We start from the raw sequence: 15028 nt of genomic DNA on the forward strand, positions 1-15028 counted from the left end.
AAAAAAAGTTCAGATGTTCTAATAATTAAAAAAAATAAATAAATAACAAAGCTTATTTATCTAGTGTGTGTGCCCTACAAATGGTGGGCAACCAGTCCCAGACTAAAGTCCCCTACGATAGGCTTCAGTTCACCTCCAACCCTAATAATGACAAGCATATACTGAATAAAACTTTCCACCTCCTGTATGCCAAATGCCAACATCATCAAAGCTTTTGTATATATATTAATGAGAAAAATAACAAGGAGAAATCAGAACATTTGGAATCTCTGCTCCAACAAAAACAAACAGAAGCCCCAGAGTCCTTCGATGCTGACGGATCTTCAGTGAAGTCTGCGTAAGTCTCACGTGACCTGATTGCTCAATCAAGTTTTGTAAAACATCTGGGGCATACTTTTGAAAGAATGACCAAAAAAAGGAAACAATTGGTATTCAAATTGTACAGCATTTTAAAGTGCCAATAAATTTGAAATACGAGCATAGGTAAAGTTTAATATATTGAAATGCAGTTGATTGATTTCCTTACACCAAAATGAGCCCGAGTCAAAACAATAATTGGCCTTGCACAGCTGAGCCTCTGTTTTTAGGAGATAAACACAGCTGGAGCGTCTAAAACTTTTTGTGTTTATGTCTGTTTGCTACCTTTCCAACTTGAGTCTAAAAATAGCCCCGGTGCATCCGGCTGGGATCCTAACAGTGCAGTCATCTTTCCCCGTGAAGGACACAACACTGTCTGAAGTTTTGGGACCAGGGAAGAGGGGGAGAGGAGGGGGAAGGAAGCATGAGTGACTACCGTGTGACAAGCGCCCTGTTCCTTCCTCCCAGGCCTGGGAAACAGGAAGTGCTACACACAAGGCATTATTGTGACGGAGAGGAAATGCAAGGTCCTCTAAAATAGGAGCCTCTATCTGGTTATCAATAACATGGGACTCATCCTCCGGAGAGACCCACGCACACACACAATTCCACGACTAAGTCTTGATGTAGCGCTTTCAACTGAGATCTGTGTGTGATCAAATCCAGATCTGGATATTGATTATACAGCCTGCAAAACGACATTCACGGCGGGCGGCATGTGTTTGGCAGACGTTGAGGAGGGGCCGGTTGCTAAGCGAGATGCAAGGCTTCGTGCCGGACCGCCTCCCGATTAATCAGAATCTTTCGTTATGCGCTCCATGCTTTCAATTAGACAGCTCTGGAGAGAGCTGTAGAAATTAGATACAGTACTGGCAGCCCATTGACAGTGTAAGCCGCAGCCACGTCCTGCTGTTGTTGGCAATGTCTTATTTTGAGTCTACATAGCACCCCTCTGTCATCCTGGCAAAATTGCAGCAATTTCCCGCTTTTGCCAAGATCAGCATGGAACCTCATGTAGTAAATTACATGGGTGAGACCTCCATTTTGCACCCTTGGAGAACATGACAGATGTTGGCCACCTGGTTTAAGCTACTGTGATTTTTTTTTTTCCATAGGGAAAAAAATGAATTGTTTTTGTTTGTCATCAATTAACAGTAGATCCATCAATGTCTGTCCGCGTTTCACCTCTATCTAAAAAGAGATGGCAGAAGCCAGGAAATCAATCACACGACGTAAAGTAAGATACAGCCGTTACTTACAATCTGGTCTACCACAAACTATGAACTGTAAAAAAATGTGAAAAAATCAAGTAGTCTACATTTATAGAGATAATATTGTACAATAACATTTTATTCATTTTTTTTTTTTTTTGGTTGTTGGTTGCAGTATCCAGTGCTTTAGAACAGTATTTTACCACAATGAGAGCGGTCAAGTTTTTCCTCAATAAATTACAAGTTCTCATTATGATAAATTAATACACCACAGTAATAAATGTTGATAAACAAATACCGGCACATTATTTTTGTAGAGGAAAAATATTTCATACAGCTTTCGTCACGGATCCATTTGGCTACCAGGATGCGTGTAGTCATGGATAGTATATTTAACTGGCAAGAATCACTTCACACACATCTAGAAATTGCATTTTAACTTTAATACAGAACTCAAAACTGGCATTGTGTCAATTAACAAAATAGAAGTACACGCCACAAAAGGCTGCGCCTTACAGATGTTGAACAAAATACAACGTTTACTCCCATCTAGTGGTCAAACTATCGCCCAACAAACATTTGTGACTGGGGAGCTCCGTTTGGTTTGAGGCACGTGAAACATGCCTGAATGATATCGGACCAGAAAAGGAACTGCATCATTCTCAAAGACTACCGGGCGCCCACTTCTCCCTCTTGTGATCTTTGCTGGTAGTAACTGAATCAAGCGGTCTCTGCTGAAAGAGCCTCCCCCGACCAATCACTTGCATCATTAGGGCTGCGCACCCTCTTCCTAGGCCATTGAGAGGCATTTCATTCAAGGTGTTTGGGACTGAAACCGGAGTGGCCACATTGACGGTCAGGGGGAGCTGGTTCTGATCTGCTTCCATTGGAACTGGCGGTGATGGTTCCTTGACTCGCGGTGCGCATTCGTGTTCCTTTGCCACAGATGAGGTCAGGGGCGGGGACGGCAGTCGAGGAATGGCGCGAGCCAGCAGACCTTTCTCTGTGACAGGGTATTGTTTGGTGGCGTGCTCCCGACGCTCACGATACATCTGCTCCAGCAGCTGGAACTCAGAGGGTAACTCAAAAACACTCTCCTGTGGACACGGGGGAGGGGAAGGGAATAAACAAAACTCTATATAGACAGAACTTTTCAGTATTAAACTTCTGGGTGGAAAAAATTCCATGAGTTAACTAGGCCTTAGATGTCATCAATAGAGCAAACATGGAGCCTTGAAAGTTGATTTTAGCCGTCTTGATTGCCAAAGTTTGGATCTATGAAGTGTCAGTCAGCAAAAAAACTTACATGAAGTAAATTCATTTGATTAGACATTGAATGCAGATTATAATTTACACTTCAACAGGTGAATTGATACCAAAAAAAAAAAAAAAAAATAGTGATAACATGATCATTGAGGGAAATGCAAATTGGCATTTCCGTGGCTCATAATGACACAGATGTGGACTTTCGACACTGAAATGCGCTCGAGAGCTGACGTTAGGTAGCAGGCAAGCCATTATCCATCCATCCATCCATCCATCCATCCATCCATTTTCTTAGCCGCTTATCCTCACAAGGGTCGCGGGAGTGCTGCAGCCTATCCCAGCTGTCAACAGACAGGAGGTGAGGTACACCCTGAACTGGTTGCCAGCCAATCACAGGGCACATGGAGACAAACAGCCGCACTCATAATCACACCTAGGGGAAATTTAGAGTGTCCAATTAATTTTGCATGTTTTGGGGATGTGGGAGGAAACTGGAGTGCCCAGAGGAAACCCACACAGGCACAGGGAGATTATGCTAGCAGTTATGTTTTGCTATATTCCCGAATCACAACACAACAAAAACCAAACAGTTGACACATACTTGTAAGTACGTGTCTTCCACAACCCCAATGATTGAGGTATGGTTCCAGTCTGTCCTTTTAGAAGAGGCTAACACTGGATGAGTTTCAAATAGGTTTCATTTAAAAACAAATGTTGCTGGCATTGGAAATAAAGTGAATGAATTAGCTCCCTAAAATATGTATTACTCACTGTACTGGCGATGTTTTACCGTAATTTTCGGCCTATAAGCCGCGACTTTTTTCACACACTTTAAATTCAGCAGCTTATGCAGTGATGCGGCTAATTTGTTCTTTTTTTTTTCCTAACGGCCACAAGGGGGCACTCGGGTGGAAAAGGTGACACCGATGGAATATATGTGCTGAGGAAATGACTTTTACCGGTATGTTTTTTTTTTTTAAACCGTCCTTGTTAGTTCTGTACTATCGTGTTGCTACTGTGTAGCTGCCGCGGCTGGTTTTTTTGTTTTTGTTTTGTTTTTTTACCATTATGTTTTTTTGTTTATTTTTAACCAGCCCAGTTCGTTGCTATGTTAAGCTAAACTGAGGAATTTACCGTGTTTCTTTGTAAATATCTTGTGTTTCAACGTGGGTTTCAATGTGGGCACTTGCGGCTTTTACATGGGTGCAACATATGTATGTTCCAAATGGTATTTCCTTTCCAAATGTACTGGGTGAGGCTTATAATCAGGTCCGCTCTGTAGGCCGGAAATTACGGTAAGTAACATTGTATTTAAAGCTAAACATTGTAAATGTACATTATACGTATTAATTGTGAATTGAAATGTGACATATGTAGCAGCCTGGAAAACATAATGTACGCTTACCAGATTGATGCTCTCCAAATTATCGAGCGGGTACTGGCTGTTTGAGAGGTAGGCGTCCACGAGGCCCACGTAGTCGGTCAGGAGAGAATCCAGCAGAATCATTCTGAGAGGTTGCAAGTGGATCACTGACAGCGCCATCACCTTCAGCAGGGGTAAGGGACATGGACGCTTGTACCACATCTCAGTCTCCTCCTGTAATTCAATCAGATATCATTCAATCCAATTTACAAGATATAAAAGTATTCTTTTTCTATCAGCACATAACTTGGTGAGCTGGGACTTGGTCTTCAGAGTCAAGAGCTGGGAGGATGGTACCTTCAGGCGGAGACTCACCACCTCCTGAAGAGTGCTCACTCTGTCTGGAAGGAATCCTCCTGTCTCAGAGCGGAAGCACAAAACATCTGCCACCTTGGGCAAAAAAGGTACATGAGAAAAAAGTGTTGGTTCAAGGAGCGATGCCGTAAGGATGCATATACACATTTCCACCATCTTGTACCTGAGTGTCAAAGACATTTGTCAGCTTTACTCCAAATTGTGCCAACAGACATCTGGCAATAGCTCGACAGTCGTGGATTACCTGTGCCACATAACACAATCAATAAAGAAAAAAATAATAATACAAAAATAAAAAGAAAAAAAAGTCTATACTGCTCACCTTCAGTATGCGCTTGTTCTCAAGGATCATGGTGAGACCATTTTTAAAGGCCCTCGATCCAAGTGACAGGATGTCAAAGAGATAAACCTTGTTTTTTGTTGCAATCTAAAAGATAGACAGGAAACATAATTTGATATACTTGATTTCTGAATCCCAATGAAGCTTAACGGTTACAGCGTATTTCTACGCCACGCAACATTCATAAGCTCGAAACGTCCTACACCTTGACCACTGTGAACCGAACACCCCAGCTTCTCACCTGAAGCCAACACAGTCTGCCATCCTTGTACATCTCCACGCCATCAGCCCCAACGCCAACCACATGCTGCTTCTTGATCGTCATCACCTAAAAAGTACAAACATAAACCTCATTCTGGCGATTGTACAATATGGAAGCACAGTCAGCTCACAAGCCTCTTACTAGCATCCAAATTCATTCAAGACTTACAGCACGACCAAATTTCTCAAGAAACCCATCAATGACTTCAAAGTGTATGTATTCTTCACCTTCGTCATCAACTATTAAAATAAGCACATTTTTAACAGTCATTGTTTCAATTATGGACGGCAATGAATGTTGATCTATTACTCACTGTTGTAAACTGTCTTTCTATACGGCTGGAAATTTTCCACCTTCAACTGGTCTTCAAGGCCTTTAGTCACAGTTCTGTGCAACATTTGACATCTTTTATTAATTTGTCTTTTCCCAAAGTGAACCTTTCCTAACAACTTACCCATCCTCTACGTCCGCTTCATTGCTAAACTCCACTGTTAATTCACAGAATGATATTTTGTAGATTTTTCACGTGAGCTTTATTTATTGGGGGTTGTACTCACCATTCAGAATTTCGTGACCAAAGAACAATCTCGATCCTGTTAATTCACATCCATTACAGCCACTTTTGACTGAAACACACCAGTTAAATTCATAAACGCAAGTTCGCAAGCGAATAGTTACAAAAATATATCCTCATTATATCTTATAAAACTCAAATGATTGCGAGCCATTTTTGTCAGACCGTTGGTGAGGATCAATGTTTTGTTGGAGTTAATACGATGTAGGACGCCGAGGTAAGACGACGTCTTGAGGGTAAGTTTAACTCGTTTCCCTTGGAATAGATTCATGAACAGGGTGTCGTCGTCCAGCATCTTGCTATTGTGTAGCACTCGGGTATCGTTGATTTAAATACACGCGTTAATAAATTAAACTCTCGTACGTAGAGTCGCAATTTTGGTAAGAAACTATTTTTAAGCTAGCTTTAACATCATGTTGCGTTCAAGAACATCTCGCGCGTGCGGAAAATGGACTGAGAAAAGAGATATATATCCTACTGTATTGTTCTCGACATAAATATTACACTTCCAACTTTACATGTGTTTTTATAGGAAATTAGAGGAGGATGTGTCAGATTTCACGATGATGCAGCGATGACTGGCTTTCACAAAATTGGAGTTGCTCAAATTCCCAAGTGATAGTAAAGGACCCATCAGGCACAGGTGTTGATCGATCACGACAACATCAACAGGATGCTCATTACCGCCATTTTAGGTTGAAGGGTCAAGATTTGTTTCCAAATAGTTCGGTCCTTTTGAGCGAAAGTCTCATTATCCATGGTAAATGGCAATATTAAGTGTCTATTATTTTCAGTAAAATTAGTATTATTTTAAATTCAAGTTGACTGGATTCGATAAAATAACAGAAGATGAGAACATTTTTTGTTTTTGTTGCTGGTGAATAATTTAAATTTGTCTTTAATTTCACGAAGAGTACCCAAGAACACATGATTTTAAAGTTCGGATTATTTTTGTTACATGCGGAAACAAATTGTGTCTGTAGAAGTTCCATTGATTTCATAAATGTAACACACTATATAGTTTTATATATAATATGTACAAGACAAAAATATTTAAACTATAATAATTTAATAGCTAAAAGAAAAAAACGTATTTATTTTAATTAATGAATGTGTTTATTTATTTTTCACAGGAGTGAGCGTGTACTGGGCCGATAAACACGGGACATAACTCTTGAGCCACATGGGGGCAGGCTTAATGCATGCAGGACATTGTAACCGACAGTTAAACTATTATGAGCTAATGATTTATATACAGTAAACGTGGTCATAATAGAAACATTTTGAATAGTATTTATATGGAAAAAGATTATTGTTTGGGTGTTCGATGCAGTTCCGTATCTGATCCTACATAGACATAATACCTTTCAATATGCCAGAGACGTGAATCAACGCCTTAAACTGGGTTTTTTGATTGATATTGCAGCTATACGCACATTGCACAATCAAGATCTTATCTAGATGATGTTTAGTTTGAGATTACACCATCTGACCAAGAATGCAAAAAGCAAATTTATTCAAATTGACAAAGATGTACTTTAAGTTTCTGAACAAAGTTATTTGTTAAATCCATCCACCTGTCCATTTTCTTAGCCGCTTATTCCCATGAGGGTTGCAGGGAGTGCTGAAGCCTATCCCAGGAAGGAAACCAGAGTGCCCGGAGAAAACCCGCGCAGGCACGGGGAGAACATGCAAACGTCACAAAGGTGGGTCTGGGATTGAACCCAGGACCTCAGAACTGTGAGGCCAACGCTTTCCAGGTGATCTACCGTGCCACCCTCTACTACATCCAACATGCTAAATTCAAAAAGCTTCCCAATAGACAATCTGGATTTGAGCTGGAATAAGCTTTATTGTATTTTATTCAAAATTGAACTGTTGCATTTTAACATGTTAATTGGGTGTCCCGTGTAAAATGTACATTCATGTCAAATGCAGAAACTGGATGCATGCTGGATTGCATTGGCTTGTCCTTATGAAATCTGACCTTCCATTCACATAGCATTTTTCTTTTCTTTTGGGATAAGAAAAAAACCCAGAAACCAAATGGACTGAACACATCACAGTGGTTTTTAAATTTCAATTTTGAGTCATAAGGACATTTCAGAATCAGGATCCAGGCTGAATTGCACTTGATTTGACCTTCCATATTCTGAACAAGCCTGCACAGAACAAATGAATTATAAGGATCTGTATAGTAAATTTGACGTTAAATTCAAATTCCTGACAAATGTCAGCTCAGGACCCAATTTGGATTCATCTGACACTTCAAACTGCTATCATACAATATCCATATTGAATTTAAATGTTGCCAGTTCCTCAATCTGGATTACTTTTGGATTAACTTGGTTTGAGACCGCACCTTCTTACCCTGCATGCTTCCGAGCCAAATTTTATTTTACGGGATCAGATATGACCTACTGCATATGATTTCTTTCACACATGTAAAGGCACGGATTTGTAAATTGAAAATATTTTCCCTAGCTTCGTCACAGTGGGCATTCCCATACAAATGAGCAAAACTAGCTACACCGTATCCAGTACGTGAGTCTTCACCAGCCGAAACACCTGTTCAAGTTTCGTCAAGAAAAGTGACTTTTGCAACACAGCGTGACGCTTAGAGGAGTTCCTCAGCCCGCTCAACGGTGCAGTTAATGACATGCCGGCCGCAGTGCAGCCTGCCTCCCGCCCACAGACAAGCTGCGTCTGAATTTTGCCTGTTGCTTGTGTCACGTCCATTGACGAGTGTGTGTGTGCGCTGTTTGTGTGTACGTGTGCACGCAGGATGCTGCTAAGAGCACCGGTGAGGCGAGCACAGTGATCAGATGCTCCCATCGAGGAGGACGCAGATGGACAGCTTAGTGCAACCTCTCGTCGCCCAGTACCTCGCCATGGGCTGTCAATCAAAAGACAATAACAAAAGTGGAACTATTGCTACAGACAACAAGGGGAAGGACGACGCGTAAGTGTCACCGTAATCTTTTACTCTTTCACTGAGTGCTTCTTCAAGTTATATCTGTCACCAATTCTGTATATTTGCTTATTTTCTTTTATCACACCCTCAATTAACTTACTAATACAGTGATACTTTTGCTCTTTTTCTTTAAAATAAGTGAAACACATTTGAATTTTTAGCACAAATGTTAAAAAACGTTGCTTTCTTTTCCTCCTTGTTTAAAAGAAAGAGTGCTATTTGCCAGTCAGCCCCAGTGCTAAAGTGGATGTCCGTAATTAAATTGTATTCCCCGCAGTTACAGGAAGGAAATGAGAACAATGCACACAATCTCACGGGAGTTCCTTTAAACAGAAACCACCTTTTGTACTTTGCATTTCGTGTGATGGATGCTGTGCTACATTTACAGTAGCCACTCGAAGTAAAAGTACGCAACTAAACGCAAGACGTCAAAACTTTGTTCTATTTTAAATATGCATTCCTTCTCTATCAGCTGCTGTTTACGTAAATATCCAAAGTATATATTTAAACAAAAAAAAAGATCTCCTTGTGTACTCTCATTCGAGGACTGCCATTTTTGGGTTTTTCTCCATATTCAAAGAGTTTGAATTTGTGAGAATGTGAAATGTATTCACCTGTTTGAGCTTATTATACAGATTTACTATGAGGACCAAAAAATGTTAGCAAATATTTAGCAATGATAAAACCATTTACCTTGGCTTTTGGGCGTGTGCTCACATTTCCAAAATCGCAACTTTTCAAGGTATCAAAAAAACAAAACAAAACAAAACACTATGTTGCTGAAGTTTATTATACCAAACCCTCCATCTTTCAAGTACTATAAGAAAGTATTTATACTTGGTTACTGGTTACTACAGCCATCATTTTTTTTTTTATCTGCCGTGTGTGAGGCTCACGAGAGCTGGAGCCTACCCCATCTTACTTTGTGCAGGTGGCAAACCATCAAAATCAGAGTTAAATTCACAATTAAAATTATACTGTATTCCCTTAACATAGTTTTGAGCCCCTGAAAAAGAGATATTCAATATTAAAAAGCTATACTTCTAACAAGGGACATGCCAGATTTTTGTGAAGCCTCTCGATTTAAAGCTACACCAGATTGGCATTTTTCAAATCCATGACATCGTTGTCCAAATACTTCTGACCCAAGCGTATTTGTTGTGAAATGGGGTTTGTAAATCTTTCTGCAGTGAAAAAAAATATTATCCCATTAACAATCCTGTGTTGGTGCGCTTCCTAAAAGGAGAGGGACTCTCGGCTGCGGCTCCAGGTCTAGAGTTTCCCCTCCAGGACGTCCTCAAAGGTTCCACAAGCCCGGCCAGGTCCACACCCCCATGGGGAAAGCCACGGTGTCATTGGGCCATCTCACCAAGGGGGCCAGCTGGGAGGAGCTCATCCAGGCTTGTTTGGAGGCTTTCGGTAAGCCCTAACTGGCCTTCCTCGACTTTCTTTTATGTGTGAATGCTCTGTGGATATCAAAAGTCTACACACCTCAAAACCTTTCCTCCATTAAGGGGACCTATAACCTGAATAACTTGTTTGTTTTTTAAATATGGTAATATTAATAGGGTTGCAGAAGTGTGCAACCTCTCTTATAAATGAGGATTTGGCTAGCATTCTTTTTCACTCTTGCAGAAGTTTTGTGCGAACACTGACCGCTATTTGGTTCTTTTCATGATTTTGTAGTTTTTCTTCCAATTTAAGATAAACCCTACAAAGCCATCACCACGCATTACTATTGTCGTGGTGTTTTTTTTCTTTTTGGGTGATGATCATTGACCATAACGGTTCGAATGTAATAATTAACCCATTCATGTGGAGGGTGGCAATTTTTTGCCTTATTGAGATAAAAGTCTCCTAACAGGCCACAATCAAGGAAATAACGCTTCCTTTTCGTTTATGGTTAAGTAATATGATAACTTTACTAATTTATAATCTCGTCCCAAAAATTTGACGCTGCCTGCGAGAGGGTACTTGGGTTTTCTTAGTAGATCGTCCCAAAAAACAGAATCAGAATCAGGTTAAAACACTTAAATATTTTGATATACTGAAGGATATAATGCGTGAAAATCATGATGTCCCAAAAATGGGACACTGCCCACGAATGGGTTAAGTTCTAAAACAATCAAATCCCGCTTGTCCACACACAGTGTTTCAGTTAATTTTGAGTTACCCTCTGAAAAAAAAATTAATAAAAATTTTAATTCTTTTGAGTTGTACAAGTTATAGGTCACATTATTAGGGGGGAAAGGTTATGACTTAATTTGTCTTGGTCATATATTTTTTTTATATCACACAAACCTGCCATTTGATTTAGGGCGAAAGTATAAATAGACTTTATATCCACGGCATTGTTCAACTCATTTATTTAAATGAATTGCTGTTAATGTAGGCTTCTCTAACCTTATCTTCACATCGACTCCGGCAGGTGTTTTATTTGTTACAGATGTTGATGAAATGTTTTTTGCCTTCTCCCGGCAGGGGGAGTGTTTACGGCAGCACAGCAGGTTGGTAGAGTAGGTTGGATCAATCAAGCCAACATAATTGGCTTCATTATGTTGTCAGGAGAGCTTTCAGAGTTTTGGTGATTATATCTCTGGAAAGGGAAGCTTTGAAAGTGCCGTTGCCCTAGTGACGCAAATGGAGCAATCGGGGAGGCGTTACAATGCACGTAAGAGGGCATCCCATAAACACCATTCATCATTGGCGAGCTAGAACCTGGTTTAAGTTTGCGTTGCCACATAAAACATTGGTATGAGTTTTAAAGAGTAGACAAAATATTGGAAAAACACTGCAAGAAATGAGGCCATTTAAAGGTATTGAAAATAAAAATGGAACTTCAGGATGTAGAGTGAAGAAAATAAGTATTTGAACACCCTGCTATATTGCATATTCTCCCACTTAGAAATCATGGAGGTTTCTGAAATTTTCATCGTAGGTGCATGTCCACTGTGAGAGATAATGTAAAAAAAAAAAAAAAAAATCCAGAAATCACAATGTATGATTTTTTTATTTTTTTTAACGATTTGTGTGATAAAGCTGCAAATAAGTATTTGAACACCTGAGAAAAACAATGTTAATATTTGGTACAGTAGCCTTTGTTTGCAATTACAGAGGTCAAAGGTTTCCTGTAGTTGTGCACCAGGTTTGCACACACTGCAGGAAGGATTTTGGCCCACTCCTCCACACAGATCTTCTCTAGATCAGACAGGTTTCTGGACTGTCGCTGAGAAACACAGGGTTTCAGTTCCCTCCAAAGGTTTTATATTGGGTTTAGGTCTGGAGACTGCCTAGGCCACGCCAGAAACTTTATATGCTTCTTACGGAGCCACTTCTTGCTTTTCCTGGCTGTGTGCTGCAGGTCGTTGTCATGTTGAAAGACCCAGCCACGAACCGTCTTCAATGCTCTGACTGAGGGAAAGAGGTTGTTCCCCAAAATCTCACAATAGTTGGTCGCGGTCATCCTCCCTTAATACAGTACAGTCGTCCTGTCCCATGTGCAGAAAAACACCGCCAAAGCATGATTCCACCACCCCCATGCTTCACAGTAGGGATGATGTTCTTGGGATGGAACTCATCATTCGTCTTCCACCAAACACAGTTAGTGGAATTATGACCAAAAAGTTCAATTTTGGTCTCATCTCACCACAAAACCTTCTCCTATGACTCCTCTGTATCATCCAAATGGTCATTGGCAAACTTAAGACAGTGCTGGTTTAAGCAGGGGAACCTTCCGTGCCATGCATGATTTCAAACCATGACGTCTTAGTTTATTACCAACAGTCAGCTTGGAAAGGGTATTCTCCCAGCTCTTTTCAGCTCATTGACCAAGTCCAAGTCGTGTCATCCTGGGCTGATTCCTCACCTAAGGATCATTGAGACCCCACGAGGTGATATCTTGCATGAGGCTCCATACCGATTGAGATTGACTGTCATGTTTAGCTTCTTCCATTTTCTAATAATTGCTCCAACAGTGGAGCTTTTTTCCACCAAGCTGCTTGGCAATTTTTCCGTAGCCCCTTCCAGCCGTGTGGAGTCGTACAATTTTGTCTCTGGTGTCTTTGGACAGCTCTTTGGTCTTGGCCATGTTACAAGTTTGAGACTTACTGATTGTATGGGGTGGACACGTGTCTTTATGCAGCTACCGACCTCACACAGGTGCATCTGATTCAGGATAATATATGGAGTGGAGGTGGACTTTAAAAGGCGGACTAACAGGTCTTTGAGGGTCAGAATTGTAGCTGATAGACAGGTGTTCAAATACTTATTTGCAGCTGTATCACACAAATAACTCGTTAAAAAAATCATACATTGTGATTTCTGGATTTTTCTTTTTAGATTATCTCTCTCACAGTGAACGTGCACGTATGCTGACAATTTCAGATCCCTCCATGATTTTTAAGTGGGAGAACTTGCAATACACCAGGGTGTTCAAATACTTACTTTCTTCACTGTATCAAAGTTTAGTTGTACTTTACTGCCAGTGCAATCACTCTTGACTAATAACTGGTGAAGACTGTGCCATTTTCTAAATATTTGTAGATAAAAATGTTTCAACATGTAGGTTGGAAACTAGAGATAGCATTAAAACAGGCCATTTCTGTAAATGCCGGGAATCGGATGACCATTGGGTATTGCAGTGTAACTCAACATCCAAAGTTGTCACAATATTTTGCCTGTGATAACGATTACAAAGTATCAAGATACACTAATAAGTAATGTAATGATACACAATAATCTTGATTTAAAAGATGAAACAATGTGAAATTTATTACATCAAAGCAACAGGTTCACTGATGACGTAGTGGTTCACTCGCCTGACTCATAGCTCTGGCAGCGTGGGTTCAGATCCCGTTCACTGACTGTGTGAATGTTGGTGTGAATTGTTGTGTAGTTATAGTATTTGAGTTACTCGTAAAGAGTCCAGGATTTAGTCTTTCATTCGCTCAAAGTCGCTAAAATAAGATAAGCGGTATATAAAATGGATGAAACACTTTTGGAACTCTCCTTATGTTGTGTAGCAGCAATTATAAACAGTAATGGAAGAACTGACACTGTTGGTATTGTACGCCATGCGCCCACATCACACACGGACCCCTAAGGTGGGCGAGATCTATCTTCTCCTCAAATGGGAGCATGCAGGTAGGATCTGTTTGAGGGTGACGTGATGGTGCCTTCAGGCCCAGCTGAGCCCAAAGGTCAACTCTCCACACTGCGCTGGTCACATGGTGACCGAGCGGCCTTTGAAGAACACGCCGCTTAAGGCGTCGATCAATTGCCGCTGACATCATCGCTCATCAGCCTCGAGAACTCACTTGACTTTGTGTTCCGAGTGGTTTGTTGGTTCTAACCCAGATTTACCTGTAAAGCAGAGGTACTAGGAAGTTTTCCCACAAATTAAAAACATGTCTGGGACATGTTCTAAATATATATAGCATGCACTTTAAACAGGATATATATTATTTTGTTTAATTTATCCCTATCGAGATCCATATTGTATAATGCTTGGCCAATGGCAAGTACAGATTTTGGTACTATGATGATGGCATATAAAGCTAGGGGATTTAACTGTTTGTTTTCTTCTTTCACAAGTAGAGCCCAGAGTACCTTAAACCTTAAAGAAAATAAAAGCATTATCTCGTGTGAAGGCAATAGTTCATACACTACACTGTGTGTATGTGGTAGGTAGTCACCAAACCGAAATAGACTGTAATTGGGTTGGTTGAAAGTGGTTCTCGAGCTTCACCCAACCAAGCTGATCACCTAACTGGTGGAGAAACTTGAGGGTGGTTATTAGGCAACAACTGACTTTTTTTTTTTTAATTTCTTGAATTCGTCGGTCTCTAGGTTGCTCGCCCGCTGCAACTTTAGGAGCCGTTCTGCCCTACTACCCGATTGGTACGTAGCCACTGTTAACAGCTGAGTGGGTCGCTCACAGACACTTTTTCAGGAATAGTCTGATAGCAAAAGATTTACTTGGTTTAATTTCAAACTGGACTGGAAGGCAGGCACTCTACATACACAGCTGACAATCATTTATTTATTATAGTACATCCCATTTAATACGTGTTAATTCATAATCACCTCATGACAGTATTAAAAGACTGCCATGGAAACAAACATTCCGAACAAGCAAGAGAATTTTGTTCATCTTCGACTAAAACTCTACACACTGTAGAGTGAACGGAGGCTAAGCGATGTTGGTCAGTAAGTCACTACGTTAGTCAGTAGTAAGTCACTAGTGCATACATTACTACTATTACCACATTTGTTGGACTGGATTCAGCATCATCCAAACTAGTTAGC

General features: G+C 40.5%; 2 protein-coding genes across 8 annotated transcripts in view; one reads left to right on the forward strand and one right to left on the reverse strand.

Annotated features, from left to right (window-relative positions):
* Positions 1-1990: 1990 nt before the first annotated feature.
* exd1 (exonuclease 3'-5' domain containing 1) lies at positions 1991-6239 on the reverse strand. 2 transcript variants are annotated; one of them, XM_061843718.1, is made up of 11 exons: positions 5914-6239; positions 5732-5800; positions 5629-5662; positions 5488-5561; positions 5343-5413; positions 5154-5240; positions 4895-4999; positions 4736-4816; positions 4573-4647; positions 4240-4431; positions 1991-2665 (listed from the first exon to the last, which is right to left on the reverse strand). In XM_061843718.1, exons 1-11 carry the CDS (start codon positions 6041-6043, stop codon positions 2231-2233), a joined length of 1353 nt encoding a protein of 450 aa, XP_061699702.1. In that variant the 5' UTR covers positions 6044-6239; the 3' UTR covers positions 1991-2230. The 2 variants fall into 2 exon arrangements, with proteins under 2 accessions (XP_061699702.1, XP_061699701.1); XM_061843717.1 differs by having other exon boundaries at positions 4504-4647.
* Positions 4522-15028, forward strand: part of LOC133513190 (RAS guanyl-releasing protein 1-like) — a 30629-nt gene continuing 20122 nt past the window's right edge. Inside the window, exons 1-5 of one of the 6 annotated variants that reach the window (XM_061843713.1) lie at positions 4522-4661; positions 7342-7508; positions 8233-8393; positions 8533-8710; positions 9966-10141. In XM_061843713.1, coding sequence (XP_061699697.1) covers positions 8574-8710; positions 9966-10141 — 313 coding nt within the window. In that variant the 5' untranslated portion in view covers positions 4522-4661; positions 7342-7508; positions 8233-8393; positions 8533-8573. Of the gene's footprint in view, positions 4662-6267; positions 6509-7341; positions 7509-8232; positions 8394-8532; positions 8711-9965; positions 10142-15028 lie in introns of those variants that run through there. The other 5 variants (XM_061843711.1, XM_061843715.1, XM_061843714.1 and 2 more) reach the window with 5 other exon arrangements.

Source organism: Syngnathoides biaculeatus, chromosome 15 (genome assembly GCF_019802595.1).
Source record: "Syngnathoides biaculeatus isolate LvHL_M chromosome 15, ASM1980259v1, whole genome shotgun sequence".
In the NCBI taxonomy this organism is placed as follows: domain Eukaryota; kingdom Metazoa; phylum Chordata; class Actinopteri; order Syngnathiformes; family Syngnathidae; genus Syngnathoides; species Syngnathoides biaculeatus.